The 27,016-nt window shown below is 48.6% G+C and overlaps 1 protein-coding gene and 1 long non-coding RNA gene across 5 annotated transcripts in view; one reads left to right on the forward strand and one right to left on the reverse strand.

The window, feature by feature from the left end:
- Positions 1 to 27,016, reverse strand: part of IL16 (interleukin 16) — a 115,338-nt gene that overhangs the window by 1,495 nt on the left and 86,827 nt on the right. For 3 of the 4 annotated variants that reach the window (XM_035303972.3, XM_035303973.3, XM_054257290.2), the window contains 10 exons: positions 24,953 to 25,070; positions 21,945 to 22,077; positions 16,790 to 16,877; positions 14,066 to 14,544; positions 10,134 to 10,284; positions 6,543 to 7,632; positions 5,532 to 5,700; positions 3,740 to 3,841; positions 1,670 to 1,928; positions 1,287 to 1,409 (listed from right to left, as the gene is read on the reverse strand). In XM_035303972.3, the coding sequence (XP_035159863.3) occupies positions 1,287 to 1,409; positions 1,670 to 1,928; positions 3,740 to 3,841; positions 5,532 to 5,700; positions 6,543 to 7,632; positions 10,134 to 10,284; positions 14,066 to 14,544; positions 16,790 to 16,877; positions 21,945 to 22,077; positions 24,953 to 25,070 (2,712 nt within the window). Of the gene's footprint in view, positions 1 to 1,286; positions 1,410 to 1,669; positions 1,929 to 3,739; positions 3,842 to 5,531; positions 5,701 to 6,542; positions 7,633 to 10,133; positions 10,285 to 14,065; positions 14,545 to 16,789; positions 16,878 to 16,995; positions 17,145 to 21,944; positions 22,078 to 24,952; positions 25,071 to 27,016 lie in introns of those variants that run through there. The other variant, XM_035303976.3, reaches the window with a different exon arrangement.
- LOC144576605 (uncharacterized) lies at positions 17,324 to 23,821 on the forward strand. Its single transcript, XR_013518799.1, has 2 exons — positions 17,324 to 17,479; positions 21,890 to 23,821. It is a non-coding gene; the product is annotated as an uncharacterized LOC144576605 (long non-coding RNA).

The raw sequence follows: 27,016 nt of genomic DNA on the forward strand, positions 1-27,016 counted from the left end.
GGGGTTAACATGGATTCTGGGGGGACTGCCATGTAAGCCTCAGTCTACCCTCTGGGTTTCTGCAGCCACAGCAGAACTTTCTCTGACCAAACCAGTCGGCAGCAGGAGCTCATGGTGGGCAAGGGGCAGAGCTGAGTCCCTTGGGGTCTCAGTCCTAAGAGCCCTGAGAAACCTCTTTTCCTCCTTTTGTGGATGAGGAGCCTCAGACCCAGAAAGGAATGGTCACTCAGCACGATACAGGCAGAGCTGGGACTAGAACCCAGGCCAACTGCCTCCCTGTCCACTACTCCTCTCTACAACCCTTGCTCTGTGGCTTGGGGACCTCCGATTTGAGGAACACCAAAGAATCGGGGGGGTTTTACAGGGTAGCCACAGTCATTCATGAGTCAGTCATTTCACGGGGAAAGGCAAGTGACCCCCATATCAGACTAGTTTGTACCCCAATCCCTGAGGAACAAAATATCAAAATTTTAATAAAGGCAGGAGCGGATGTGTCAGGACTAGGGTAAGGTACGTGAGGCCAGGTTGTGCGGTACAAAGTCAGACTGTCTTTATTTAAACTCTGATATTTTGCTCAACAAAATGTTTTTCTAAAATTTTTTTTTTTTTTTTTTTTTGAGACAGAGTCTTGCTGGGTCGCCCAGGCTGGAGTGCAGTGGCACAATCTCAGCTCATGAGAAACCTCCGCCTCCTGAGTTCAAGTAATTCTTCTGACTCAGCCTCCCAAGTAACTGGGACTATAGGTACGTGCCACCATGCCCAGCTAATTCTTTGTATCTTTAGTAGGGATGGAGTTTCACCGTATTAGCCAGGGTGGTCTGGAACTCCTGACCATGTTATCGGCCCACCTTGGCCTCCCAAAGTGCTGGGATTGCAGGTGTGAGCCACTGTGCCCAGCCTAAAATTAATTTTTTAAAAACATACTGCATTAAAATCATATTGATCTGGGTTACTAAGTATTTTGGCACCTCTTTAAAATTTATAGCACAGGCCAGTGCCTCACTGCCTCACTCTAGAGTCCTGCCCTGCCAACCTGAACGAGTCTAGGACTTAGGTGCTTAGGAGGACCCATCAAAACAGAGGCGGGCCAAGGGGATGTCTGAGCAAAGGAGAAAAAGCAGAAAAAGCAGAATTGAGCCCTAAAAAAGACCAGCATGCCTATGAAGAGGACATGGGGTTGTGGAAACTAACATAGCCCAGAAGATGCCCGGAAGGTGCCTAGAAGCCTTTTGGGGGCCTGGCCACATGCCCACAACTGGAGAGAACGCAAAGAACCAGACATGCACCTTTGAAAATCCTGTTAATGGTGAGAGGCTTGTCTCCGTGCAGCGAGCCCTTCCCTCCTTCCAGGCTGAAGCCCAGCCCTCCAGACATCTTCTCCAATGTCACCGTGCAGACTGTGGCCTCTGCTGATGAGAAAAACACAAGGTCTCTGTTAGGGGTCTTCTCTCCCAGACCACAGATGCCCTGGGCTTCAAGTGAGCCCAGAGTGGTGCTGCCCCCCGTGTTTGCACACAGGCCCATGTAAACACAGAATACATCTCAGACAACGTACTAGGCGGGCCACGCATTCTTGGGGTCACAAATTACTGAGCAGCCCCATCAGGTCCAGCCCCAAATGGCCAAAGAGGATGTGGCCCACGGGGCTTCCGCTGAGTAGGGAACTTACTAGAATCTACAGAAACGTCACTGTCTGCAGAGGCTGAGGCTGCAGAGTCGGTGGAGGAGTTGAGGTCAGGCATGGTCTCTGGAGTCAGCTTCCTTGTGACAATCACAGCTTGCCTGGGCTCTCGAGCTTGGCGGAGGATGGCCAGGGCATCATTGTGTGTGGTCCCCTTGAGAGACTTGCCGTTGATGGAAAGAACCTCATTGCCCTTCTGAATAGTCCCTTCCTGGGAGGCCAGCCCGTTTGGAAACACTCTGTGAACCTGAGTAAACCAAAGGAAGTCAGGACCAGAAATCAGCATTCTTGCTGGAGGAGGACTGAACCAGTTAGTCAATGCTAGAGGATCTTTGGGCCAATGAGGATTAAAGGTAATTGTGTCCTAGATCAGAGCTGCTGGAACAGAGGCCAGCATTCCCTCCTCCATGCAGAGCAGAGATAGCCAGCAATAATGACCAGATAAGCCCTCAGAATCCATCCCAACACAGTGTCTTAAACTGTATCACCACGATTCCAGTTGGCATTCCAGTTAAAATCTTTTGCCTCGCCCACCCTAGGTCAGAATTCCCCAAAGTAGTTTTATCGAAGCACTATGGCATATTAATGGGTATTGTGTAAGAAAAGGGCTTTTCCTATGACTTTTTAAAAAAATAGAGACAGGGTCTCTCAATGTTGCCCAGGATGGTCTCAAACTCCTGGCTCAAGCAGTCCTCTCACCTTGGCCTCCAAAGTGCTGGGATCACAGGTGTGAGCCACCACACCCAGCCAAGAAATGTTTTTTTAAATCAAAGAGACTTGAGGAATACGGGGTTAAAGAAAATCTCTGAAACAGTCTACTTTTAAAAAGCAAAAGGCATTAGAGAGTCTATAATGCAAATTTGCATGGCAGATTTCTAAGTATTGGCAGGGTATTATGGGGATTCCCAAACTATTTCAACAAAGAATCCTTTTCTTGTAGAGAAATTCTCAGTCTCACTTGGCAGAATGCATTTTGAGAAACACTCACCTAGGCAGTCTAGACATTTTTCTAGCTCCTCGCCTAGAAATTCTGACACCTCCCCTCTGAACCTCAGGTTCCTGTTCTATAAAGGAAGCATAAATGCCAGGAATTTATCAATCCAAAGTGTGAGTAGGATGAATTCAGACCACAGGTCAGTGAGTGGTCAGCATGGCCATGGACAGTGCTCTGTATTAGTGCCCTTTTAATCAGTGTAGCAAGGAAGAGAAGCACTCAAACACAGAAGGAGAAACACGTTTTCATGGATGTGCTCAGCCAATGTGCGCTCCTTCGTGCTAGTTTCTTATTGTCTGCAGTGTTTCAGTGGTGACTGGTCAGGTGACATAGGCAGAAGTTGCTACCCACGGACAGAGAACATCCCAAGTGCTCTTCTCACAGGCAAGCTCTCTTTTCTTCTCTCCAAGCAGAAAGTAAACTACAGGGGTCAGGAACCTTTTTGTAATACTCAGCTGTGCTCAGTGAGAGAAAGAGACTTACTGGTTTTATGTGCTTTTTATGTAATAGAGAACTTATCAAGAAATTAAGGAAGTCACCACTGACACATGACTGCCTCTGAAGTGACAGGTGAGAACGTGCCAGATTGCCACTGCAAGAGGGTGTGGTCTGTTTAATGCTGGCTGATGCTGTGAACTGGAGGATTTGTTTTCAGTTGGGCGAGGAAATTCAAATGAGACCAGCATGGCCCACAACGCAGCCATGGGATGGTAATAATGCAGTTGGCTCTAGAGACAGAGCAGCCATGGCAGGGCTCCAGAAAACCGGCAGAACCAGAAACCATCTGGGTCAGGTACAGGTGATCTGAAGGCAGCAGCCAATGCTGATCAGATTGGATGAGCCACAATAATGGGACCCACAGGAAAAGGTGGCCATGGCCAGGCCTGCCACCCTCTCCACGTGGCCCCAGGCTCTGGGACATGCTGAGTGAACAGGACCTGCCCAGTGGCCTAGTGCCATGCATTCCTCATTTCCCCAGCACAAGGTCCCTTCCTGGCAAGTGTGCCCCCTCCCCCAGAGCCATTGCCTCTGGCTCCGACAAGCCCCTTCACTTGCCCACTCACCGTAATCACTTTGTTTTCTAGATCTGCTCCTCCTGCCAAGCTGAACCCAAGACCAGCACCTTCCTCCTTATGTAAGATGGTGACGTGGATGCTGTCTAACTGCTGCAGAAGGAAATACACACATACATTCAAAAACATTTTACTGCAGGAGAATGAGCAATTTAACATCAGACTGATGTGTCATCTCAAACCCTGGCTTGGCCAGCCTCCAAGTTACGTCACCTCCTCAAACTTCAGAGTCGGTCTCTCTCTCCTCTGCGCGCACGTGCGCGTGCACATACACGCGCGCGCTCTCACGCGCGCACACACATGCGCGCTCTCTCTCTTTGTCTCTCTCCTGCAGTACTTCCTAGCCTAGATGGGGGAGCCAGGACAGTCAGAGATTCCATTCCAGTCTAGAGCAGAGGTCACAAACTCAGATGCCTGTAGGAGTCAGGCAGGTCACTAAAGTGAGCAAAATGGGCAGACGTGAGTGACGGAAACTGCAGAGAGCTGAGTACATCTGCTCAAAGGGTCAGCTCTATGTAGGAATACAGACACAGCACCACCAGATCACTTTCCCAAAAAGTCCAGGTTTCAATTCAGGTTTTATAATATCTAGAATTCAATATTTTTTTAATTGATGTGCAGATCAAATAAAATACACCTACAGGCTCTTGGGCCACCTGTTTGTACCTTGGCACTAAGGAGTAAATTTATGTCAAAGAATTCACTGGCTCAGAGTCACTAGAGCACCTGACTTGCAGCTGTCCCTATGATCCTAAGACCTGGAGCCCCTAAGACCCAAAGGAATGGAAGGATACATGCACCTCACTGTCCCCCTACCTCCAAGCCCCAGTACTAGCCCAAATCTCTCAACTTTTATTGAAGTATGAGGTTACTTGCCTTGCAGAAGGCTCTTGTCAGGTTAGAAAGCAAATACTCTCCCCGGAGCAGTTCAGGCAGGACAGCTTTTTGTGTTTTACCTGCCTTACCTCTGTTATTTTGTTTGTGCTGAGTAAGGTCCTGGGGGACGATGGTCCCAGATGATGAGTGAGAGCCACAAAGAATCTCAGCCCAGCAGCACCTTGTACTCATCAGACTCACCCACACTCTTGATGTGGGAATTGCAGCTATGAATGAGGTCTCCTTGTATAGAAAATGAGAACCTCCTTATCTTCTCATCCTAGTCTGGATCATTCTAGTACCAAAAGCCTGTGTAGGCCTGGGGCAGCCCCACAGGGTGCAGGACCCATGAGCCCAGGCTCAGCCTGGCCACTTCCTCCCCACACCCCTTTGGGTCATGCTCAGAAAACATATGGGAAGTGGGACTTTCAGAATGACTTGGCTGAAGCGTGGGGGCCTTGTGAGCCCTAGGATCAGTCACCTCTGTGCATAGCAGAGATAATGAAAGCACCAGGTGAGAGCTCTTGTGACCCACATTGTTTACCATGGACAGCATGCCATTAGAGACATGCCAGCAGCCCACGGGATGTGGAAACAGCACTGAACTTCAACTTGGAGACAGAAAAGCTAGACTCTGTAACCTTGTCAGAGCCTTACCTTTCTCATTTATAAATGACCAAAGAAGACGCAAGAAGTCAATCGACTGAAAATGTTTCACAAGCTAAAAAGCTCTTTTCAAAGGGAAGGTCTTACTGTGGTCAAGTGCTGCAGTGTCCCATCATCACAGGACACAAGCTGGTCTGATGTAAGCAGGCGACTTAAGCTACTTCCCCTCTGGCCCAGCTAAGGTGACCACACAGCCATAATAAGCCATTGGTTACTGCAGATGCTTACAGATGAACCCTACCTTTAATGTTGCTTCATCCAGGTCCTTCACTTCCTCGATGAGTTTTTTTAATTCCTCTGAGCTCAGCAGGGAGATGACAGACTGACCGGACTGAGGGGAGCAGTGGTTCCCATCATCGGCTTCTTTGGCCTCTGTGAGACCCTCTGTATATTCTCTCAGCTCTGAAAGGCTTTTATAGGGAGAAACAACACACAGCAGGAATCATAATATTAAAAAGAGCTCAAGTGATTGATTACTCTATCCCACATGTGTCCAAGCATTTATGTGCGTATTATTTGATGTGACAAATCTATGAGTAGATCTCTTTACAGATATTTCCCAGCAGCATAAGAACAATAAATGCAACCAATAAATGCAGAGCTAGTTTGATCAGAGGGAAGACCAAGCTCCATCCCTACAGCAGGAGCCCATGGTACCTCTGACAGTCCTCTGGTTCTACAAAGCAGGTTCATCCACCTCCTAATTTCAGCTGAAAAGGAGTCTGAGGGTGAGCATGGAAGGAACCTGCTCATGGTCAGAATCAGTGCCTGAGCTGGGACTAGGACCCAGACATCCTAACTCCCTGACCGGGGAGTTGAACCCATGTGCAGAGTACAAGTGGATTCCTTTTGGAGAGCAGTAAGAATTCCCGATGGATAATCTCCTGGCCTCACTGTGGTCTTTCTGAGTAACCGCAGGACATTTTAGATGTGCATCAGCCTTCCAAACCTCCACAGGCGTGCAACAGCCCCCATGAGCAATTCACCAGGGAGCTAGTCCCTTCCCCTACCTCCCAGTCCTCCTGAAGCCCGGTGTTGTGAAAACTCCTCCTTAATATGGAAGGCACAGGTGTAATACCTATAGACACACACACACACACACATCTGCACACACATGTAAAGAGGCAAAACAGTCCTTTAGCCAGCATATCTGAGAAATGTTTTGAATGATATATAGAATTATTTTTAAAAAGAAAGGTGAGAAAGAAAAAGATGAGAAAGGTGAAGAGAAACACCGGGTATAGAAACTCACTTGAGCGAGAACCCCGTGTCCGAGCCAGATGTTTCGGCCAAACCATTTGCAGCTGAGTCTTCCTTGGATGATGATGTTGGAGATGCCCCTTCCTTGAGGATACAGGGAGTCTGGCCCCAGGAGATAGAAGATGGAAGGCACAGCAAGGATTTCATGACAGCCGATGACACTTGGCTGCTGATAGAGTAGAGTTTGCTGGTCTTTTCATCCAGGAGCTTCGTCTCACAAGATTGGGACCTGGTCAGGGGGAAACTCCGTGCTCTCTGGCTTGGCATCTTGAGCACTGGGCCTTGAGATTCCTCAGTCTGTGTTGACAGCAGCCTCAGGAGCGGGTCCGGGCCAGGAGGAAGAGTTTTCTCACTGGGCTGCTGCCTTGGGGGAGGGGACTCAGACACACCTAGGTCTCTTGCCTCGGAGGCTGCAGGAGACCCCGAGGGCAGCACTTGCTCAGTCTCCTGAGGTGCAAGAGTGGGTGCAGCCCCTCGGCCCAAGAGTCCAGGAAGCCGACCTCCCTCATGCTTCCCAACAGGTTTTGTTGCCTCCCCAGAGGAGAGCTGTAGACTTAGTCTCTGGGCTCCTTTGTCAGGCCATTGAGAGGAGCCAAAGGTTTCGAAGGAGCTAATTCTCTGCTTGATGGAGGATGAGGAAGCCTGGGTGTGTGGTCCCGGGTGCTCCCTGGAAGCAGGCACTGGCTGGGCAGACAAGGCAGGATCAGGGAGCCTTCTTGGGTCGGAAGCACGATTCCTCAAACCTTTCAAGCTTTGACGAAACCAGGCTGGCTTGGGAGCCACTGGGGGACCCTTCTTCACGGTGCTGCTGTCTGCTGGCCTGTAAACTTTGGGAGTGCCGTTGGCCGTCTCCAGCTTTGGTGGGGTCCCATCTGGGTGGCCCTGTGTCCCATCGTCTTCACTCAGGCTGGCATTGGGCTGGAGAGGCATGTGGCTATGGTTCTCAGTCATGATGGGGCTAAATAAGTTTTTGATGCAGTCGGAAATTCTAACCCAAGGGTCTTCGGCTGTGGTATCAAAGCTATAGTCCATCCGAGCCTGCCTCTTAAGCAGTGGGTGTTTTATCGGGGATGTTTGGGTCACTATGTGCAGAAACGAGGCCAAAAGCTGTGCGTTACATCATACTGTGATATTTCTCCCTAAATTCTAGTTTCCAAGCTGAACAGCAAGATGGATTCAAGAGAAGGAGATTGGCAGAAGTGGGAGACACCAGGTGGGTGAGCTCCAGGTCTACTACCCGACTGAGTTGCCAACAGGCAGCAGTGAAGAGCCAGAAGCAGGAATTAACCTCATGGCTTCCTAGTGTCTAGGCCAGGAAGGTCACTCAGAGAACATCTGGGCTGATCTCTGGCATTTTACATTTCAAGAAGGGTAAGGGGCCATCTGATGGCAGTGCCATGTCTCCTGACTCTCAAAGTTTACGTCCTTTCTACTGCACTAAGGAGCCTCCAAGATACCGTGTCAAATGTGGAAAAGCCAAAGCAATTCTCTCACTGTTTAAACTTTTAAGACACAGGTCACAAGTTGGCAGCTGTTTGTGCTTGGGCCTACCCATGTTGTTAAAAGGCACAGCGCCTGACCGGGCGTGGTGGCTCATGCCTGTAATCCAAGCACTTTGGAGGCCAAGGTGGGTGGACCACCTGAGTTTGGGAGTTCAAGACCAGCCTGACCAACATGGTGAAACCCCGTCTTGAAAAAAAAAAAAATCAGAAAGCTGAGGATGGAGGTACTATGAATTAGACAAAAGAAAAGGATCAACAATTCAATAATAAAGAGAAATTAAAAAAAAAAAAGCACGGCACCTGTGTACACCTTCCAATGAGGCCACCGTAGCTACCCACAGCTCCTCACACTCCCTCTCACCCAGCTGGCATTTCCCACGTATGCAACTGCCTGGCCCTGAAACTGTGTTTGCCGCTCTCCCTATACGCAGGTCATTGATCAGCTTGCTCAGCAAAGGAGTGTTTTCCCTCCCTCAAGAGCTGATGAAAAGGTTCCAGGTACAAAGAAATCTGTGCCAAGGATTCTCCATCTTGGCTACACACTGGACTCTGGAGGGTCCTAAAAATACTGATGCCCACCCCTAGGTACTGATTGAAAATACCCGGGATGCAGCCTGGGTGCTGGGCATGTGATAAGCAGGGGATTGCAATGTGCAGCCTGTTCTGTGCCAGCCAGGACCTCAGGTGTGCCCTGGAGCACACAGCAGCCTTTCTCAGAAGCCGGCATTGAACCAGCATCACATCTGTGTGGGTAGGGGAGACTGTGCCCCAGCTCTCTTTCCCAGGAGCAGAGGGAGGCTGCCCTGTGTGCTCTGAGTGATGCTTGCTACTGGAACGCAACCCAGTTTAAGGAACTCTGATCCCTCCTGCCCCTTGTCTCAATGCCAGGTTTCAAAAGAAGGGAATCCTGTGGAGCATTACACCTCGATGATATCAAAGAGAAATACTGCACGTTCCAAGAGGCTGGCCTTTGGCAAGTGAGCCCAGCCCTCCAGCCTGTTTCTGCGTTTCTGAATGGCTTGGCTATAAGGGGCTGTTGTGAGAATCAGGAGGCAGAGGTTCCACAGTCAAGCCCGCTACAGACTGGGGTGACAAGCTCCTGCCAGTTCAACACTGAGGCATTTGCTTTCGCTAGTATGTTCCTCAATGAGGGTGACTAAGGGAAGTGAAAGGAGCTGCCCCCACAGGCCTCTGCTCTGGGCGAGATGTGCTAGATCTTTCCAAAATGTCCCTTCGCCCTCCAAAAGGCTTTCATGGACTTTCCCTGTAGAGTTTCTCAAATAGTCATATGCGGTAGAGCCTGTATGTTTATTTTCTGCCACCTACTACTTGCTCCTTGGAGGCAGGACCTGACCCATCTCATCCCTTTCCTGCTCTCCCTGGCATCTAGCACAGGACCTCACGAAGCCAGCATTCAGCGTGTGCTTTCTGAGCGCCTCATATGCTGGGGGGCCCATGTGCTCTTCCACACATTGCTGATGAGTGGATCGGCTCAGAAAGGCAAAGCACGTTGCTCAGAGTCATGCTAATGATGGACAGACACAGGATTCCCTGACTCCAAGTCCTATGCTCTCCCTAGCAAGAGACTAAATATTCAAGCCGTGTCTTAGCATTGCCAGGTATACCACATGGGTGCACCCTTGCCATCCACTTCATGAAAGAAGTGACCACTGGCAAATTCTATTTATACTTTTCTGGCACTGCAGTCTCTGACTCAGAAATCCTGAATGCAGCAGGAATGTTGCAACTGGAATGTGGGTACCCTAGAAGCAGCGGCCCAGGATGGCTGGGTGGGCATGCCTTTGGACTTCTGAGGGCTCCATCCTCCTGACTATCCAGAATGGCCTGCCTGCCTGCTGCCACTCCCACAGCATCACCCGTCTACCTGGGAGGCTCCACAACCTGGACAGCACCTCCAGTGCTGCTGCCCAGCACCCAGGACTCCTGACTGTTGATCAGCCAGGTCCCGCGGTGGAGTCAATGCAAAGCATGCTGATCCTCAGGCCAATCATGTGCTTATCTTATCCCTGCACCTTTTTTCAAAAGACCCTTCCTTTTGGAAGATCTCGTTGGAAGCTTACCTGGGCTGGCTCTTCTCTGCCCTGGCTCGTCCTCTGTGGAGGACGTGGTCTGTGGGCTAACACCAGGTCCTGGGCAGCTGGCAGAGGCACTAGCGCTTCTCCCTGCTGTGTCTCCCTGTGGCAGCAGCAGTGGCAGCAGCTCTCTGGCTTCCTGTGGTGTAAACAGGAAGCGAGACCGTGTCAAAACGGTAGCCTTCAGCCTTGAGAAGGCGAGACATGCTTTGATTGGGATGGAAAAACAGATACGGAGCTGCTTTCAATGAGAAGTTCATCAGCAGCCTTGTAAAGAGGGTTCTTTTCTCCTTGGTCTGATGCTTGGCAGAGCCAGCATCTCCTAGACACACAGAACAGCCCTTGACTCCGAGCAACCTGGTTTTCAGGACATGGGCTCATACTGTGGACATACGCGAAGACCCTGGCTCTTTGTGACAGGAACAAAAGGCTTTGAGTGTGGAGGGGACTGGCATGGCTTCAGTTACAGCTGCATCTTGGTGAACTACCCACCCCAGGAGGGTACAGGGCAGTGTTGAAAAAAGGTGGCTAAAAACCCACCAGCTAGTGCTCCTCAATGTTAGAGCACTCAGAGAAAAATGCTTGTCAATTGCTGTCACTTGGTCAGTACTCTTCGAATATTTAGTAAACATTCTGGGAAGGATGACAGATACTCAGCATCTGTGCCATTGCTCCCCTCTGTGGCACCGAAGGTGACATCATCAATCTGTTGCAGAATTGTTTCCACCAATGAGCCTGGATGCAGCTTTGGGTCCCTCCCAATACAGCCCAAGGACAAGATGGGCCAGGCTGGGAATAGCTGTGCAACACTTGAAGAGTTTGGATTATCGCAGTGTGCTTAAGGTACTGTCAGGGCCCCGAGAAAACAGAGAGACCAGTTCTATCCAGAGATGGAGAAGGGCTTTCTGTCTGCTTCATAAACAGAGTAAGAATTTTCCAGGCAGAGAGCCAGAAGAAGAGTGTTCCAGAGACACAGCCCAGCCAAACATGATACCCACCCGGAAAAAGAAGACTGAGAAGGCAGACAGCATCAAAATAATGCCACCTGTATTTGATCAATCTGCAAGAGAAATACTTTGCTGTACTCTGGTGGATGCCACCTCTGGTTAATTCCAGATTTGTGTAATGATGGGCCATCTGACATGGCTGCAGGCCTCCTTCCAGAGAGGAAGGAGAGAAGAAGGAACAAAGGCATCATTTGGGACTAAAAAAGAAATGGGAAATGACCATGACCTGAAATTTAAGATCTACACTGACAGTAAACATTTTGGGAAGGAAAGGTCTATAAAAGTTAGAACAGTATTCACAGAGATTGTTCAGGTTCTCTATGGAAGAACCGAGCGTTAGGAGAGCATTATGAAATACTGAGAGATCAACCAATTTCAAAGGAATCACGGGACTTCTCGAACTAGCCTTTGAAAAAGTAAGGCTGAGTCATGGCATTAGAAGCTTAAAATATTGGTCTGATGATCTCTAAGACTCTCGTCCACAAGAGAAATGACATGTGGATGAAATTTCATTTCACCCAGTTGGGAGCACTGTAAGTTGACAGCTGTTGACATTCACGAATTGTTAGCGCTTTTACAGGCAGGCATACATGTCACCAACTGCAGTCAATGCAGTGTCACATCTTGGAACAGACACAGATATATTTTGTCTTTTCATCAACACATCTAATATTGTATCCTCTTCATGGGAGGCTTCAAAATTAGCCCCTGAAATCAATTTGATTTTACACAAAGTTTTCTCTTACTAGCATTTCCTGGAACTGTGCTTGGTGGATGAAGGAGGAAGAAGGGAAAGAAGGAAAGGAGGACAGAGTGGATGCAGCATAGAAGGGAGAGAAATATGTTTTTTTCTTCTAAGAATCCTGTTGTGTGTTGGAATTGTTTTAAGCGCAGGTGAGAGTTTAAGCTGATTTTCTATAAGAGAAATGTGATTTTTTTTGTTGAAGAAAATGTCCAAAGTTCATTTTGGTTGTGAGAGTTCAGTCCCCTTGAGTTAGAGTAGATGGGAAAGATTTGGGGGTCATCCATAGCAACTTGACAACAGTCTTGGGGCCCTGGAGAGAAAACACTGCAGGGAGGGAAGGTGGAAGGGTGAGACCGTGGACACCGTGGCCATGGGAGAAAACACCCAGTGAGAAATCCTCAGGAATGGCCAAGGAAATTTTAGGAGTGACCTCAAGCAAATGGCTTCCTGTTTTCTACTGCGTGCTATGATCCTTTCTCTTTGACCCCTCCCCAGTGCCCAATAAAAGTATGTCGAGCTGATTGTTTTCATGGAAATGTTTGTGGGAGAAGGATCTGCTGGCCACGTGGGACAGAGCAGGCAGAGGAGGGCAGCTGCAGAACGGCCTGTGTCTCCAGGAGACAGTGCTGCTGGGGTGGGTGCAGGAGAGAGCCCTGATATCTGCCCAGGCACACAGGGCACCAAAGATGACCCGTGGGGAAGCTCCCTGCCCGGGCTTCCCTGAGGGCATCCCAGTTCCTCCTCCAGATGCCTTACTTGGGGAATACTCCCTGCCCCTATGCGGCTCTGCTGAGGACATCACCCACTGGGACAGACCTGCTGTGGCAACTGCACTTGTCCTTTTCTGGGCCTCCAGGAGGAAGGCAAAATGACTGGCTTCTCAGCTGGTGGCTCCTGATTGCCCTTCTAGACTCATAGATGTCAGGTCCAAGGGAAAATGAAATATGGGCTTAAAAGAGGGGATGGGAGGACAATCCACCTGACAGCTCCATCATGTGTAGCTAACCAACCACATCCTGCCAGCGCTCTGCAAAACTGTACTTCCTTTTCAGTAACCTGGCTCCCCCTTCCCTCCTTCACTTTCACCCCTCCTGCTCAACTTCCTGTCTCCACCAACACCCCTCCTGAAGCTTGCCAACACTCACTGTAGATCGCTCTAGGGGATTTGCAGAGGCCCCCTCCCACCTGCCCAGGGAAGGCAGCTTCTGGGTAAGCCTGGGACCTTCAGCGTGGCATAGTGGGTAACTGTGACCCACTAGCGATGTGAACTTGAGCAAGTTTCTCAGTTCCCTCTTTGCCCAATCGGGACTCTCACTCTCAGGTCACTGTAAGATTGAATTGACACAGTGTACATGAAAGTACTCTTCATGTATAGTGCCTGTGCATAAAAATGGCTGCCTTTTGTGCAAGGGGTGGGAAGGAGGTCTTTAAGGAGCCTGACCGGGGAAGATCACGGCAATGAACGCTAATATGCCTGTGACACCGTCAGGTACTTCTCCTAAGAGGTTACTTTTAATCCTCACAATCACCCTTGCAGGGAGCACTATAGGCAGCCCCAATTAACAGACTGCTGGGGTCCCCCCAAGCCTCCACACCTAAAAGAGTGAGGAGGCAAAGATAACTGGGGAAGAAATAGGAGCCAGTTTCTCACAATCACATCAGCCCGCTCACAGGAAGCAGGGTAACCAACTCTTGTCCCTTTTTAGTTACTTAAGTCACTATTCTCCCTGCAGGCAGGACACTCAAAGACCCACATGCAAAGGTGCCTCCCCCATCACAGAGCGGCCCTCTGGAGGCCCTGGTATTTTTCCTTCATGGTGAGAGTGAAAAATAACACCGGAAAAGCAGCAAACCACCATGGCATGTGTATACCTATGTAACAAAGCTGCATGTTCTGCACATGTACCCCAGAACTTAAAGGATATATACAAAAAATTCCAGTGTGTTATGGATGGGAGCCCAGATGCCAGCAAGCAGGACTGGGACTTCAATTATCTGTCAACCTTCAAACCCACTTTCCACAGTCAGTCCTAGGCTGAGACCTATGCATCAGCTTCTCTCTGGTGGAGCAGGAGGAACCTTCATTCTGCCCCTGCTAACATTACAGCCCATACTCAAGATTTGAGTCTGGTGCTGGAAACACTCAACCTGTGGACCCATCCTCTTACCTGGCCACAGGTGGGCAGGGTGTGCCCAGAAGCACACGAGTTCTCTTTCTCTTCTAGACTCTTCTGAGGGTCACTGTCACTTTTAAAGTATTTTCTGGGCGGAGGCTTGGGCTTGGAGGACGTAGGCTTTCTCACCAAAATCTCAAAGGATTTCTTAATTCTCAGCGGTGGGTGACTGTCCCTGTTCTCTGGGAGGGGCGGGCTCTCCTGGGGCAGCCTGGAGGATGCTACAGAAAGCACCCCTGGCTCCCGTGCCAGGGGCAGGCTGGGGCTGTGAGTGCTGATGTCCACGTTGGAGGACGGCTTCTCAGCACTGCCGCCCCCGGGACTTCCCCCTGGGGACCCAGACATGTAGCTGCTGTCACTGCTGGAGCGGACCATGATCTTCTGAGCCCTGCGATGCGGGGGCGCTGAGTTCTTCTCTTGTTCCTTCTCCAAGGTAGGCCGCCCATGCCAACTGCTTTCCAGCCTTTTGACACCTGTGGGGGAAGCACAAAGGAATCTTCACAGCTGAGCATCAGAAGATGAAAAAACACCCCCGGGCTCGCCTGTGCTGCTGCAGGCATCACACTGTACACAGCTGTCTCATCTGAGGCCACGTTGGATCTGGAGTGTGGCAGTCTTGGTGTTGGACCCCGGTGAGCTGTCTGACTGTGGGTTGGGAAAATCATTCAAGCTTTCTGAGCCTGTGAGTGATGGATATGGAGCTATGCCCCCCAGATCACCCAGCGAGGGAGGGCTTGGAGTCCCAGCTGTGGGGAGTGCTGCTGGTAGACTACTTTCAGCCATGGGTCCTTCTAGGGACCCACGGCAGGCAGCCCATCTCCAGGGACTGCTGGAGATAGGGTTACAAAGGCCCAGCCGTGTTGGCCAACTCAGGACAACACTAATGGGGACTCTAGCTGCAGAGCTCCAGGGCTTGGCTGAAGCTGTAGGGCGTGCATCCCAGCTCCATCCTCCCTCGGTCTACCTGCCTGTACTCCTCCTCTCTGCCACAGGTAGTGATCCCCAGGACACTTCCTAAGAAACAGGCTTCCTAATAAAAATTCCATCTCAGAGTCGGCTTCCCAGGATAACCAACTCCATTTCTGCGTCTGTAAAATGCAGATGATAATTCTAAAGTCACTGGGCTTATTCTGAGGCTTACTAACAAAGATAGAGAAACTACCTGTCAAGGGACTTTGAATCTTATATGAAGAAGTCACCATTTCTTTCCAGTTGAGGGTGAGGTGAGGGCAGAAAGCCACTAGTTCTTAGCCACTGCACCTCCCTCCCTCCCTACTGGCCCTTCCTGGTAGGAAACCCCCTACCGTGGTTTCCAGCACTAGGGCTACCCACACATCCTTGAGAGGACCTTCTCAAACCGCCCTAAAATCACAGCTCAAGGGGGTGGGAGAAAATTGAAGCCTGGTCTCTTGCTCAAGTTCCAGCTTATGCCGAGAGACTCGGAAAGCCAGGGGAGCCCCACGAGAGAGAACCAAGGCCAGCCCGGCTCCTGACTCACTTTCTCTTTACATAAAAAGTTTTCCTATGCTTTTTCCTGATCATTAAAGATAATGCATCCTCCTTAGAGGAAACAGCCACAAGAGGAACGAAAGTAAACAATCACTTCACCTGTGTTTCTATCATCCAGAAATCACTACTGTCAAAACGTTGGCGAGTTTCTCTGTCATGCTTTCCTGAGCATATAGGCGTGCTGGGTATGTGGAAACAGTGGACCAGAGCTGAAATAAAATGTTGTGTTCTGTTCTTCTCTCTGAACACTTTCTCAGATCAGTTTCTTGTTGATATCAGTGCCAATGGTTGCATGTTGTTCTATCATAGGGATGTTCCATGATGACTTGATGAACGCCTAGTGGCTGGGCATGGGAGTCAAGCCAGCTGGACTTCCATTCCACAGCCTCTGTGCTCTAGTGCTGTATCTTTGAGTAAGAGAGTCTTTAAAGGCCTCACCGTTTTTTTTTTTGAGACGGAGTTTTGCTCTTGTTACCCAGGCTGGAGTGCAATGGCCTGATCTCGGCTCACCGCAACCTCCGTCTCCTGGGTTTAAGTAATTCTCCTGCCTCAGCCTCCCAAGTAGCTGGGACTACAGATGTGCACCACCATGCCCAGCTAATTTTTGTATTTTTAGTAGAGACAGGGTTTCACCTTGTTGACCAGGGTGGTCTTGATCTCTTGACCTTGTGATCCACCGGTCTCGGCCTCCCAAAGTGCTGGGATTACAGGCATGAGCCACCCCGCCCGGCCTAAAGGCCTCACTTTTTCTTACAAAATGTGCATAAAAATTATGTGTGAATGCATGAATTAGCACAGTGTCTGACATCATAAGAAGTCAATAAATATCAGAATTATATTCCCAAATGTTAATTTTTCCAATATTCTATTATTATAGACTAGGGGTTGCAAACTCAAATACCTACAGGGGCAACTGTGTGCATGGCAACTCAGTACATGATAAAGGGAATTGGGAGCTGGAGAGAGCCCGGCACATTTGCAACAGTTCAAATTCAGTTGCTTTTAAAATGCTGTGTCTTCCAAACAAAGCAAAAACATAACCTAACTTTAGCTGGGGGCGCTGCTAGTTTTCAGTCTTTGTCTACGTACTATGCTGGTCTATCATAACTTCTGTTACTATTCCTTGGCTAGAGGATGAGTTAGCGGATAAATCCTAAGCTTTCTAAGAAGGCAAAGATATTTTACATCAGAGTTCACCGTTTGTCTCACCTTCCAGACTCCACTGATGCCTCTCCTTTCCAAACTTGCTGTTTTCCACCGCCTGGACCACAGCTTCTTTGAGTTGCTGTTCAGAGACCTAGAAAATGTCAATCATCTCCTCAAACAGTGGAAGCTCCTGCATCAGGCTCCCAGCCCTGTACCAGCTCCCAAGCTGGGCTGCTACATTCCAGATATTATTTTTCCTTTCAACTCACTCTGTAAATAGCTGACAAATTCCATTTCCAGAAGTACCCTGGGAATCAATGGTTCCCCAGTATCTTCTAGATAAAGTCCAAAGTCTATCAATGCAGGGGTTCCCAAGGAGGCCCCTTTAACTCTCCAACTTTCTCCCCACTACTTGATCAAAATTCTAGGTCAAGTTCCCATTTCATAGGTTACCTCTATGAGCTAGTCCATTCATGGCAATGCTGTCATGACCTCATCATCAACAATGTCATCGTCATCACAATCACTCTTATACTGTGTGTCTTATGACTCACAGTTCATTATCACTTTGGAGTAATAGTTAAGAGTATGAGTCTTAGAGTCAAACAGGCCTGTGTTCTAGTCCCAGTTCCTCTACTGTCTAGGTATGTACACCTAGACAAATTACTTAGCCTCCTAAGCCTCCATCTCTTCCTTCTGTAAGATAATAACAACAGTAAAACCCACTTAACAATGAGGACAGATTTTTAAAAGGTAAGTTATTTGACATCAAAAGTACAAGAAACAAAAAAATAGACACACTGATTATATAAAAATGAAAAACTGCTGTGCATCAAAAGGACATAATCAACAGACTGAAGAGGCAACTCATGGAATGGGAGAAAATATTTGCAAAAAGCATATTTCACATAAACGGTTGAGCTCCAGAATATGTAAAGAACTCCTACAATTCAGCAGCAGCAACAACAACAATAAAACGACCTGGTTAAAAACTGGGCATGGAACCTGAATAGACATTTCTTTTTAAAAGATTCACAAACAGCCAAAAAGCTAATGAAAAAATGCTCAACATCACTAATGACTAGGTAAATGCAAATCACAACCATGCTGAGTTACCACCTCACACACGAGGACATTAGGATGGCTACTATGAACAAGCCAAGAGGCTGGGCACGGTGGCTCACTCCTGCAATCCCTGCAATTTGGGAGGCAGAGGCAGGCCGATCACTTGAGGTCAGGAGTTTGAGATCAGCCTGACCAACATGGTGAGACCTGTCTCTACCAAAAATACAAAAATGAGCCAGCGTGGTGGCGCACACCTGTAATCCCAGCTACTGGGGAGGCTGAGGCAGGAGAATCCCTTGAGCCCAGTGCAGTAAGCTCAGATTGTGCTGCTGCACTCTAGCCTGGGTGACAGACTGAGACTCCATCTCAAAAAAAAAGAGAAAAGAACAGAACAAAATGTTGGCAAGGATATGGAGAAACCGGACCTCCTGTGCTGTTGATAAGAATGTAAAATGGTGTAGCCACTGTGAAAATAGTTTGAAGGCTCCTCAAAAACTTAAAAATAGAATTACTATATGACCCAGCAATTCCACTTCCGGGTGTATACCCCAGAAGTGAAGTCAGTATCAGAGATATCTGTACTCCAGTTCATTGTAGCATTATTCACAACAGTCAAAAGGTGCAAACAACCTAAGTACCCACAAACAGATAAACATAATGTGATACACACGCACACACATATACACACACATATGCACGCGCACACACACATGCACACATGTGCACACAGGCACGCACACACACATGCGCACTCACACTCGAATATTATTCGACCTTAAAAAGGAAGGAAATTCTGGTATGTGCTACAACATTAATCTTGAGGATATTATGTGAAGTCAAATAAGCCAGACACAAAAAGACAAATATTATATGATTCCAGTTCTGTGAAGAACGTAGAGGTCAATATCACAGAGACAGAAAGTAAATTGGTGATTCCCAGGGGCTGCAGGTAGAGAACACAGCGACTTGTTTAATGGGTAGAGTTTAAATTCTGAAAGATAGGAAGAGCTCTGTAGATGGGTGGTGGTGACGGCTGCACAATGAGAATGTCTTTGATGCCACTGAACTGTACACTTGGAAAATGGTTGGCCAGGTGTGGTGGCTCACGCCTGTAATCCCAGCACTTTGGGAGGCTGAGGTGGGTGGATCACGAGGTCAGGAGATCGAGACCATCCTGGTCAACATGGTGAAACCCCGTCTCTACTAAAAATACAAAAAATTGGCTGGGCACGGTGGCGTGTGCCTGTAATCCCAGCTACTCAGGAGGCTGAGGCAGGAGAATTGCCTGAACCCAGGAGGCGGAGGTTGCCGTGAGCCAAGATCGCGCCATTGCACTCCAGCCTGGGTAACAAGAGTGAAACTGCATCAAGAAAGAAAGAGAGAAAGAGAGAAAGAGAGAGAGAGAGAGAGAGAGAGAGAGAGAGAGAGAGAGAGAGAGAGAGAGAGAGAGAAAGAGAAAGAGAGAAAGAGAGAGAGAGAGAGAGAGAGAGAGAAAAGAAAAGAAAAGAAAAGAAAAGAAAAAAGAAAAGAAAAGAAAACGGTTAAGAGGGTAAATTTGATGTTATGTGTATTTTACCACAATAGTCAATAATAGATAAATCATTTAAAGTCTTGGGCACAATGCCTGGCAGATGATAAATGATTAATAGAGAAGAGTTACCATTCACGTCAATCCGGTAAGGTAAAGACCCCTCTCCCATGTCAGAGTTGAGGAACCAGAGGCTCTTGAAGGTTGGATGAGTTATCCAAGGTCACCATAAGCAAAGAGCTGACTGGACGTGTGCCAGGCATCCTGCTGCTGGCCCCACCTCTCTTCTCTCTGCCCTGTGTCTGTGCCCCTGTATCTGCCCTGCCTAGGGTGCCTTTGCCTTTCTGTCACTCTAAACCTGACCTGTCCTTTCTGGCCTGGCTCTGTTATCTGAGCTGCTGGAACCCCAGCGCCCTCACTGTCAAGGCCCTCACCTCTATGGCCTGTGTGTATGTCCCATCTATCTGGCCGGAACGCACACTCCTTAAGCCCAGGGCCACAGCATTTGCCCCCAGCCTGACCCCTACTCTACTGATGTTCTGCCATAGTCCCGAAATCAGCAAGAGGCACTGGTCAATTAATTGGGACCTCTTTCTTTTCCTGTACTGCCCAGAGATTTAGGCCAAATATTTGCTTGCCTGAGTTAGGAAGTTTGCTTGTTTCTGGTGTGTTTAGCCCCAGTGTGCCATCCACGGAACGGGACTGGGTTTGAATTCCACCACACCATTAATATTGATCTTCCTCATGACTCCACTCCGCCCACGTGTCACTGGGAGTTTGGGAGTCAGTGAGTTCACAGCACAGGCTTTACTGGATTTACATCGTAGTTCTTTACTTAGTAGCTTCACCACTGGGAGACTTCTTTGTCCTTTCTAAGCCTCAGTTTCCTCATCTGTGAGTTGGTGGGGGGAAATATCACACTGATTTCAGGGGGCTGCACAGCAACTAAATGCGCTTATGTGGGTCACATCTTTGGAAAACATGCCTGGCACACACTAAGGATTAACTAATTCGTGGTGGTGATTATTCCAAGTTCCCCGGAGCTCCTACCTGCAGCGGGGCCTCAACCCCCGAGTCTGACTTCAGCCTGGGTACCTGTAACAGCTACTATCAGCCCTAAGTCTAACCTGCCTACTGGGCATCTTTACCTGGACACCCCATGGCACCTCCGCCTCACTATGTCCCACACAAAGATCATGCTCTTCTCTCCCCTCAAGCTTGCTACCTTCTCCTCCTCTCTTCTGGTGAAAGACCATTGCTTCATCTTCCAATCTCAAAATATTCGAGACATCCTCAGCTCCTCCCTCTCTTACCCCAGAACCACCTGGCCAGCAGCTCTTTTGAGTCATCCCAAGCACTGCCTCCTGTTGCCTGATATGATCTGGCTGTGTTCCCATGTGTTGTGGGAGGGACCTGGGGGAGATAATGGAATCATGGGGCAGTTTCCCCCATCTGTTCTCGTGGTAGTGAATAAGTCTCACAAGATCTGATGATTTTATAAGGGGTTTCCCCGTTCACGTGGCTCTCATTCTCTTCTTGCTTGCCACCATGTAAGATGTGCCTTTCACCTTCTGCCGTGACTGTAAGGCCTCCTTAGCCACATGGAACTGTGAGTCCATTAACCTCTTTTTCTTTATAAATTACCCAGTCTCAGGTATGTCTTTATCAGCAGCATGAGAACAGACTAATACATTGTCCCTTCCTTTTTCTCTTCCCATGGCTGCTGTGTAGTTCAGGATCTCACCATCTGCTTCCTTCTTCTTACAAACCCCACCCTCCACCACTCAATCCTGTCTTCTGCAATCAAAGGTTACAAAATTAAAATACAAACATGCCTCATCTACAGCTACAGTCCTCCCATAGCTCCTCACTATGCAGAAGAAAACGCAAGCTCTTTTGTATCCTGTTGAAAGCCCTCTGCAGTGTAACCCCAATGCTATGCCTACCTCTGTTCTCAGTCATTCTCACCTACTACCCTACATTTCAGCCCCACAAAACCCACCCCTCTCCTTTCATGTCGGGTCCCTTCATGACTCTGTAACTCTGAACTTTTTGTTCCCACTGCCTGGAATGATCTTCCTTCTATTCTCTGCCTGGAGAAAACTAACCTCTGGATTTTTTTTTTTTTTTTTACATTATAAGCCATTCTCTGCTATATTCCTGTATTTCCATAGGACTTACCATCTCTGTTTTGCAATTACTTATATGTCAGGCTCTTTATTGATACCATGAGCTTCTGCAGGGCAGGACTGTGTGCTATGAACTCATCTCTGTATCTTCAGTGCCTACCTCCAGACATTTCCACAGTGGGTACCTACTAGATGCACAAATGAAGACATCTCTTGCATCTGCTATCTGGGACCTGGGGTCTCCATTTTCCTGCCCTAGAGCTTATAACTCAGCTGTCAGAGCTTCCCTCAGTTAATGTCAATTGCCTCTGATATCTAGGAGTTTGTTCGTGGACCTCTGCTGCAGACAATTCTTATCACAGAAACCTGAAAGGGATTTTTGGGAATTCAGGTCCAAACCCAGCCAGTAACATCCTTTTTCCCATCTATCTCTTGTTCCAGTTTTGGTATTGAAAGAGTGAGCCTGAGAAGAAGAGGATGGCCCAGCGGGTGTTACCTGTGGGTCTGGATGTCGGCTGACGATGATGGGGACTGGACCGGGATGACAGTGACTCAGGATCGTGTAGACTTCATTGAGCGTCATGCAGTGCACGGGGGAATCACTGATTTCCACAAGTTCATCCCCACATCTGTTCAAGCATCAACAAGAAGCCATCAGTAAGAGAATCAACGAGACATGTGAACAGTCCCTGCCTCAGGGGCCCACTCCTGGCCGGGCTGTTTGATAAGGTCTAAAAATCACATGAATAAGTAGACCTTCCCAGCTACCAGACCAAAACACAGAACAGGGCGGACCAAAGCAACACATCCCACACCCCTTTACTATACAACTGCAAAGTGGCAGATATTTCATATCTACGGTGGGTCAACATTAATGAAAGTCATCTGTAACTTTCCTCCTTTTCACATTTAAGTATGCCCATTAAAGATTGAGTGTGCTTTAGCGAATTCAACTGAATAACCAACTAACTAAGATTTCATCCACCACATCCTCTCCTTGGGCCTCAGTGTTCCCGTAAGTAGACTAGTTAGGAGAACAGTTGGATCTAACATAGCACACACAGGATGTTCGATGTCAGACCTAACGTCCTATATGTGCTAAAAGGGGGAGAAAAAATAACTCAGCAGGAGAGCAGCTGAGATTCTTGCAAAAAGAAATAAGGAGAGAAGGTGGTGGTGTTCATTCTAGTTGTAAGGTGGGAAGGGAGTTAATAGGTAAAAAAAAAAAAAAGGTAGAAAAGATGGGGGTCACACAGATACATGGAGGTTTGTATAATCCAGTCCCCTTCCCAATCTAGGTGGGGAAATTGAGCTGCAGAGGGTGAATAGACTTCCCTGATCTAGGTCTGCTCAGGAATTGACAAACTTTTTCTGCAAAGGGCCAGAGAATATTTCCAGTGTTGCATGCTTTGCTGTACTGTCTCTGTTGAAACGACTCAACTCTGCTGTTACATTAGTAACAAGACAGCTGTGGCCATAGATGAGGCATAAACAATTGAGCCTGGCTTTGTTCCAAAAGAATTTTATTAAAACAAACAAAGCAAAACAATGATAGGCCCCAGTCTGCAGACCCCTGGCCTGGCTGGTCATCAGCAGGTCCAGGATCAGAACTCCAGTCTCCTGAGGCTGATTTCCCTGTGCCTCCTGCTATGTTCTGTGGCTTCCTTCTGCTGAGTTTATCCCCCTCCACCCTTGCTAGGAGAGTATTCATTCTTACTGCTGTAACTGAAGACCATGGTCATAGAGCACCAGATGCTAGGAAAAGCAGAAGCTTCCAGAATAATCCCTACCCCACTGCAGATCTAAGAAGCAGGCACTCTCTGCTTGAGGGTACTGGGACAAAGACAAGCACTCTGAGCCTGCACTGAGTCCCAAGTACCAGCACAGCAGCTCAGCAAATCACCTGCCACCCCTCTGCAGATAACAGCAAATCCCTTTCTAATTCAGGGGCTCCATCAAGACAGCATCGTAAGCAGGGATCGCAGAAAACCCTTTTAAAAGATGGCAAAACTCTCCTGATTTAGGAAAATCCAAAACCAGTGAGAAGATACATTTGTACTATACATGAATGTTACAGTGCAAACAAAGTATTCTAATGAATTAAATTCTAACATATTCTATTTTTAAAAATCAAATTCAGATCACTATTGAAAAGAAAATTTAGATTTGAACTTCTCTTAGAAATTATTTATAAAAAATATATCTGAAATACCCCAAAATATTTTGTTATGCCAGAAAGAACCTGTATCTCTACTACTGATATTTTTTCTCTCTCTCTCTTTCTCATTTTTTTTTTTTTTTTTGAGACAGGGCCTCACTCTGTTGCCCAGGCTGGAGTGCAGTGGCACGATCTCAGCTTACTGCAACCTCTGCCTCCCGGGCTCAAGGGATCCTTCTGCCTCAGCCTCCCAAGTAGCTGGGATTATAGGTATGTGGCACCAGGCCCAGCTAATTTTTGTATGTTTAGTAGAGATGGGTTTTGCCATGTTGGCCAGGCTGGTCTTGGACTCCTGAGCTTAAGCCATCCACTTGCCTTGGCCTCTCAAAGTGCTGCGATTACAGGTGTGAGCCTCGGTGCCCAGCTTAGTAATATTTTTGCCATTAAGCCATTTCCATATAGAATTCATAGATTAACCTCATCAAAGCTCCTATGGATGTCATTGTAAATTCTATATGAAATCTGAATTAAAGTGTGTTTATTTCGTGTTTTCTGTGTTGAGCTGGTGTTCTCTGAGACAATGCTTCTTAAACGGTAATATGCAAACTCATTCACGGGGATTTTGTTAGAATGCAGGTCCTGGCTCAGCAGGTCTGGATGGGGTGTCTAAGATTTCATATCAAGTTCCCAGCTGCTGTTGATTCTGCTGGTCCAGCCTACACTTTGAGGAACACAACTCTGAGCTATGCCCAGCTCATTCTTTTCTTTTTTGAGGCACCTTTGGGATTTTATTAGATAACCAGACCCCAGCTCCAGTCACAGGCTTGAACAGCCCACTGGGTGTAGTCTCAGAGCCCCCAACAGGTTCTCTGCCTCCCGGCCCCACCCTGGGATTTCTCAGGGTCACAAATGTGTGCAGGGTAGGGGTGTGCTGGCCACAGCGGGAAGTGGTGTTCAAGCCACCCACCTCCATCTGGTCCTGGCAGACTCCCCACACCTGGCTCTGCTGTGGGAGCCGAGAACAAAGACCCTGCCCACCCTGCTCCTGCTGGCCCCAGGGGCTCAGCCAGCATCTACCCTCCTAGTGGCCTGGGCCGGGGCTGGGGTGCAAAGCCTCACTCCCTCTAAGCCAAACTGAAAAATGCATCTCCCAAGAGTCTTATGGGGCAGGAAGGAGGCCTGCCCCTCCCCAGCCAGTGCTCACAACAAGGGGTGTCCTAGGGGCAGAGCTGCGGACCCCACCACAAGACCACTCTTTATGGCTCATCTCCATGTCCCAACATTCTAAGGTCTTTCTTCCCTGGTCATAAATCAGGGGTCTATTCAGCACAGAAGTGAGGACATACCGGAGGCGTCCATCCAGATGCGCCACGGATCCTGGTGAGAGCGTGTGGACGAAGATGCCGGAGATGCACTGGAAGTAGGGCACGCTGCACAGGCCGATGCCCAGGCCCACTCCAGCCTCTGGAAGGCAGAACGGGGCAGGGCAGAGAGACCAGGGCTGAGCTTTCTCAGGGGCCCACCCGCCCACTGGGTGCACAGACACGGCCCCCTGGTGACTACGGGGGCTTTCATCCCACCCGTATTCACAGAGCAGTCACTGTATGCAGGCACCACCCTAGGCTCAGAACAGTGACGGAGGCAGGCAAGGAATAGCGGGAAAGACTAGGAAGGAAGGAGGGAAGAAGGAAAGGAGGGTGCTAGATGAGAAGAAAGGACAGTGTCTAAGACTGGTAAGTCTTATATGGTGAATGTATGCAGAACGTGCTGTAAAGTGAGGGATGGCTACTTCAGGCCTCAGAGGAGACACTGTTTAGGCGAAAATACAAGGGACAAGAGTTAAGGGTGAAGAGATGGGACAGAGCATCTCGGAAGCAGAAACAGCCCACGCAAAGGCCCAAGGGCAAAAGCAAGCACGCCATGTCGCAGGACCAGAAAGGCCAGTGTGGTGGGGACACGGCCTGCACAGGAGAGCAGCAGGTGATGGTGAGAGACCGGGACCGAGCTCAGAGTCTGCCGGGCTTTGTTGACAGGGGCCCGTCAGTGAACAGGTTTATTCTCTGCTGAGAAGGGACGGCACAGGAGAGCTGTGAACAAGTAAGTGACACAATCTCATTCCTGTTTTTATAAACATGTCTGGCTACCGTGAAGGGAAGTAACTATGGGTCCTGGAGAACGGAAGCAAGGAGGCCAGCTAAGAGGCTGCTGCTGAGAGAACGGTGGAGGCCTGGACTTCACCTCTCGTGAACACGGAGAGAAATGGATGCCAGTGGAATCGATTTTGAAGACAGACTGGCTGATGGATGAAGTACAGAAACTTAACAAATAAAATCAAACTTGGAGATTTGTTTGTCTTGAGTAACTGAGCGATGGTGACGCAATCTGCCAAAGCAGGGAAGGCTATGGAAGACTGAGGCTGCGAAGGTAAGACCTGTGGTTCAGCTTTGCCCACATGACATGTGCAGTGTGCTGGAAAGTGAGGGGTGGTGACTTCAGACAACTGCACAGGGAAGAGGGTGCTGTCAGGATGTCCGGGACTGTCCCAGGGACGTGTAGAGCAGATGTTTGCACAGATGAAGCCGGAACCCAGGAGAGAAAGCAGGGCGGAAGCTGAAAGTTTGAATGTAGCTGCATGTAGCTGGTGTTAGGACGGTGGTGCTGGACGGGACCCCCAGCATGTGGGAGAGGAGGGCCTGTGGCTCACCAGCATGGAAACGTCTGGAAAAGGAGGACCAGATGGAGTGACCACAGAGTAGGGAAAGCCCTTTACGGTTTCCTTTTGACACATATCATTTACAGAGCACTTTGGCGAATGTTTTCACCTTCTCATGCTGGTCTTCCCAGCAGTCCCATGAAGAATGCCATGGCAATTGTTGGCAATCCCATTTTATGGATGAAGAATTTGGTAAAAGAGCCCTTCCCACACCCAGGTTTCCTGACTACAGCATGAGCTTTCCAGTCTAATGGAAGTCAAAAATTGCATAAGATACTTGTTTAGAATGTGGATTTCTCCGCCTCACCTCACCCTGTTGAAGCAAAATCTCTGGGGGTAGAGTTTAAAAAGCTGCATCAGATAAAATGAGCAGACAAAAATCCTCCCTAAGGCATTTCCGATGCCACTGATCAGAGGAAACACCACTCTGAGGCTACGCCTTTCCCACTTCATGCCTGCTTAGTAAACGGAGTGCAGAAGCCCTGGACACAGCTATTGGCACCATGCCAGCACACATTTGTCTGCCCCTAGTCCTTATGCCAAGCATTGTGCCAGGCTTGCAGGCACACAGAGGCATCTGAAGCCGCAGGGAGCTTCCGGTCCAGCAGGGGTGCCAAGGCATGCATCAGGCAAAGCTGTATGCAAGGAATTCACTATGCAGGCTTCCCTTCCACATCTACACCAGACCTCAAGCCCA

This window comes from Callithrix jacchus, chromosome 6 (genome assembly GCF_049354715.1).
Source record: "Callithrix jacchus isolate 240 chromosome 6, calJac240_pri, whole genome shotgun sequence".
In the NCBI taxonomy this organism is placed as follows: Eukaryota; Metazoa; Chordata; class Mammalia; order Primates; family Cebidae; genus Callithrix; species Callithrix jacchus.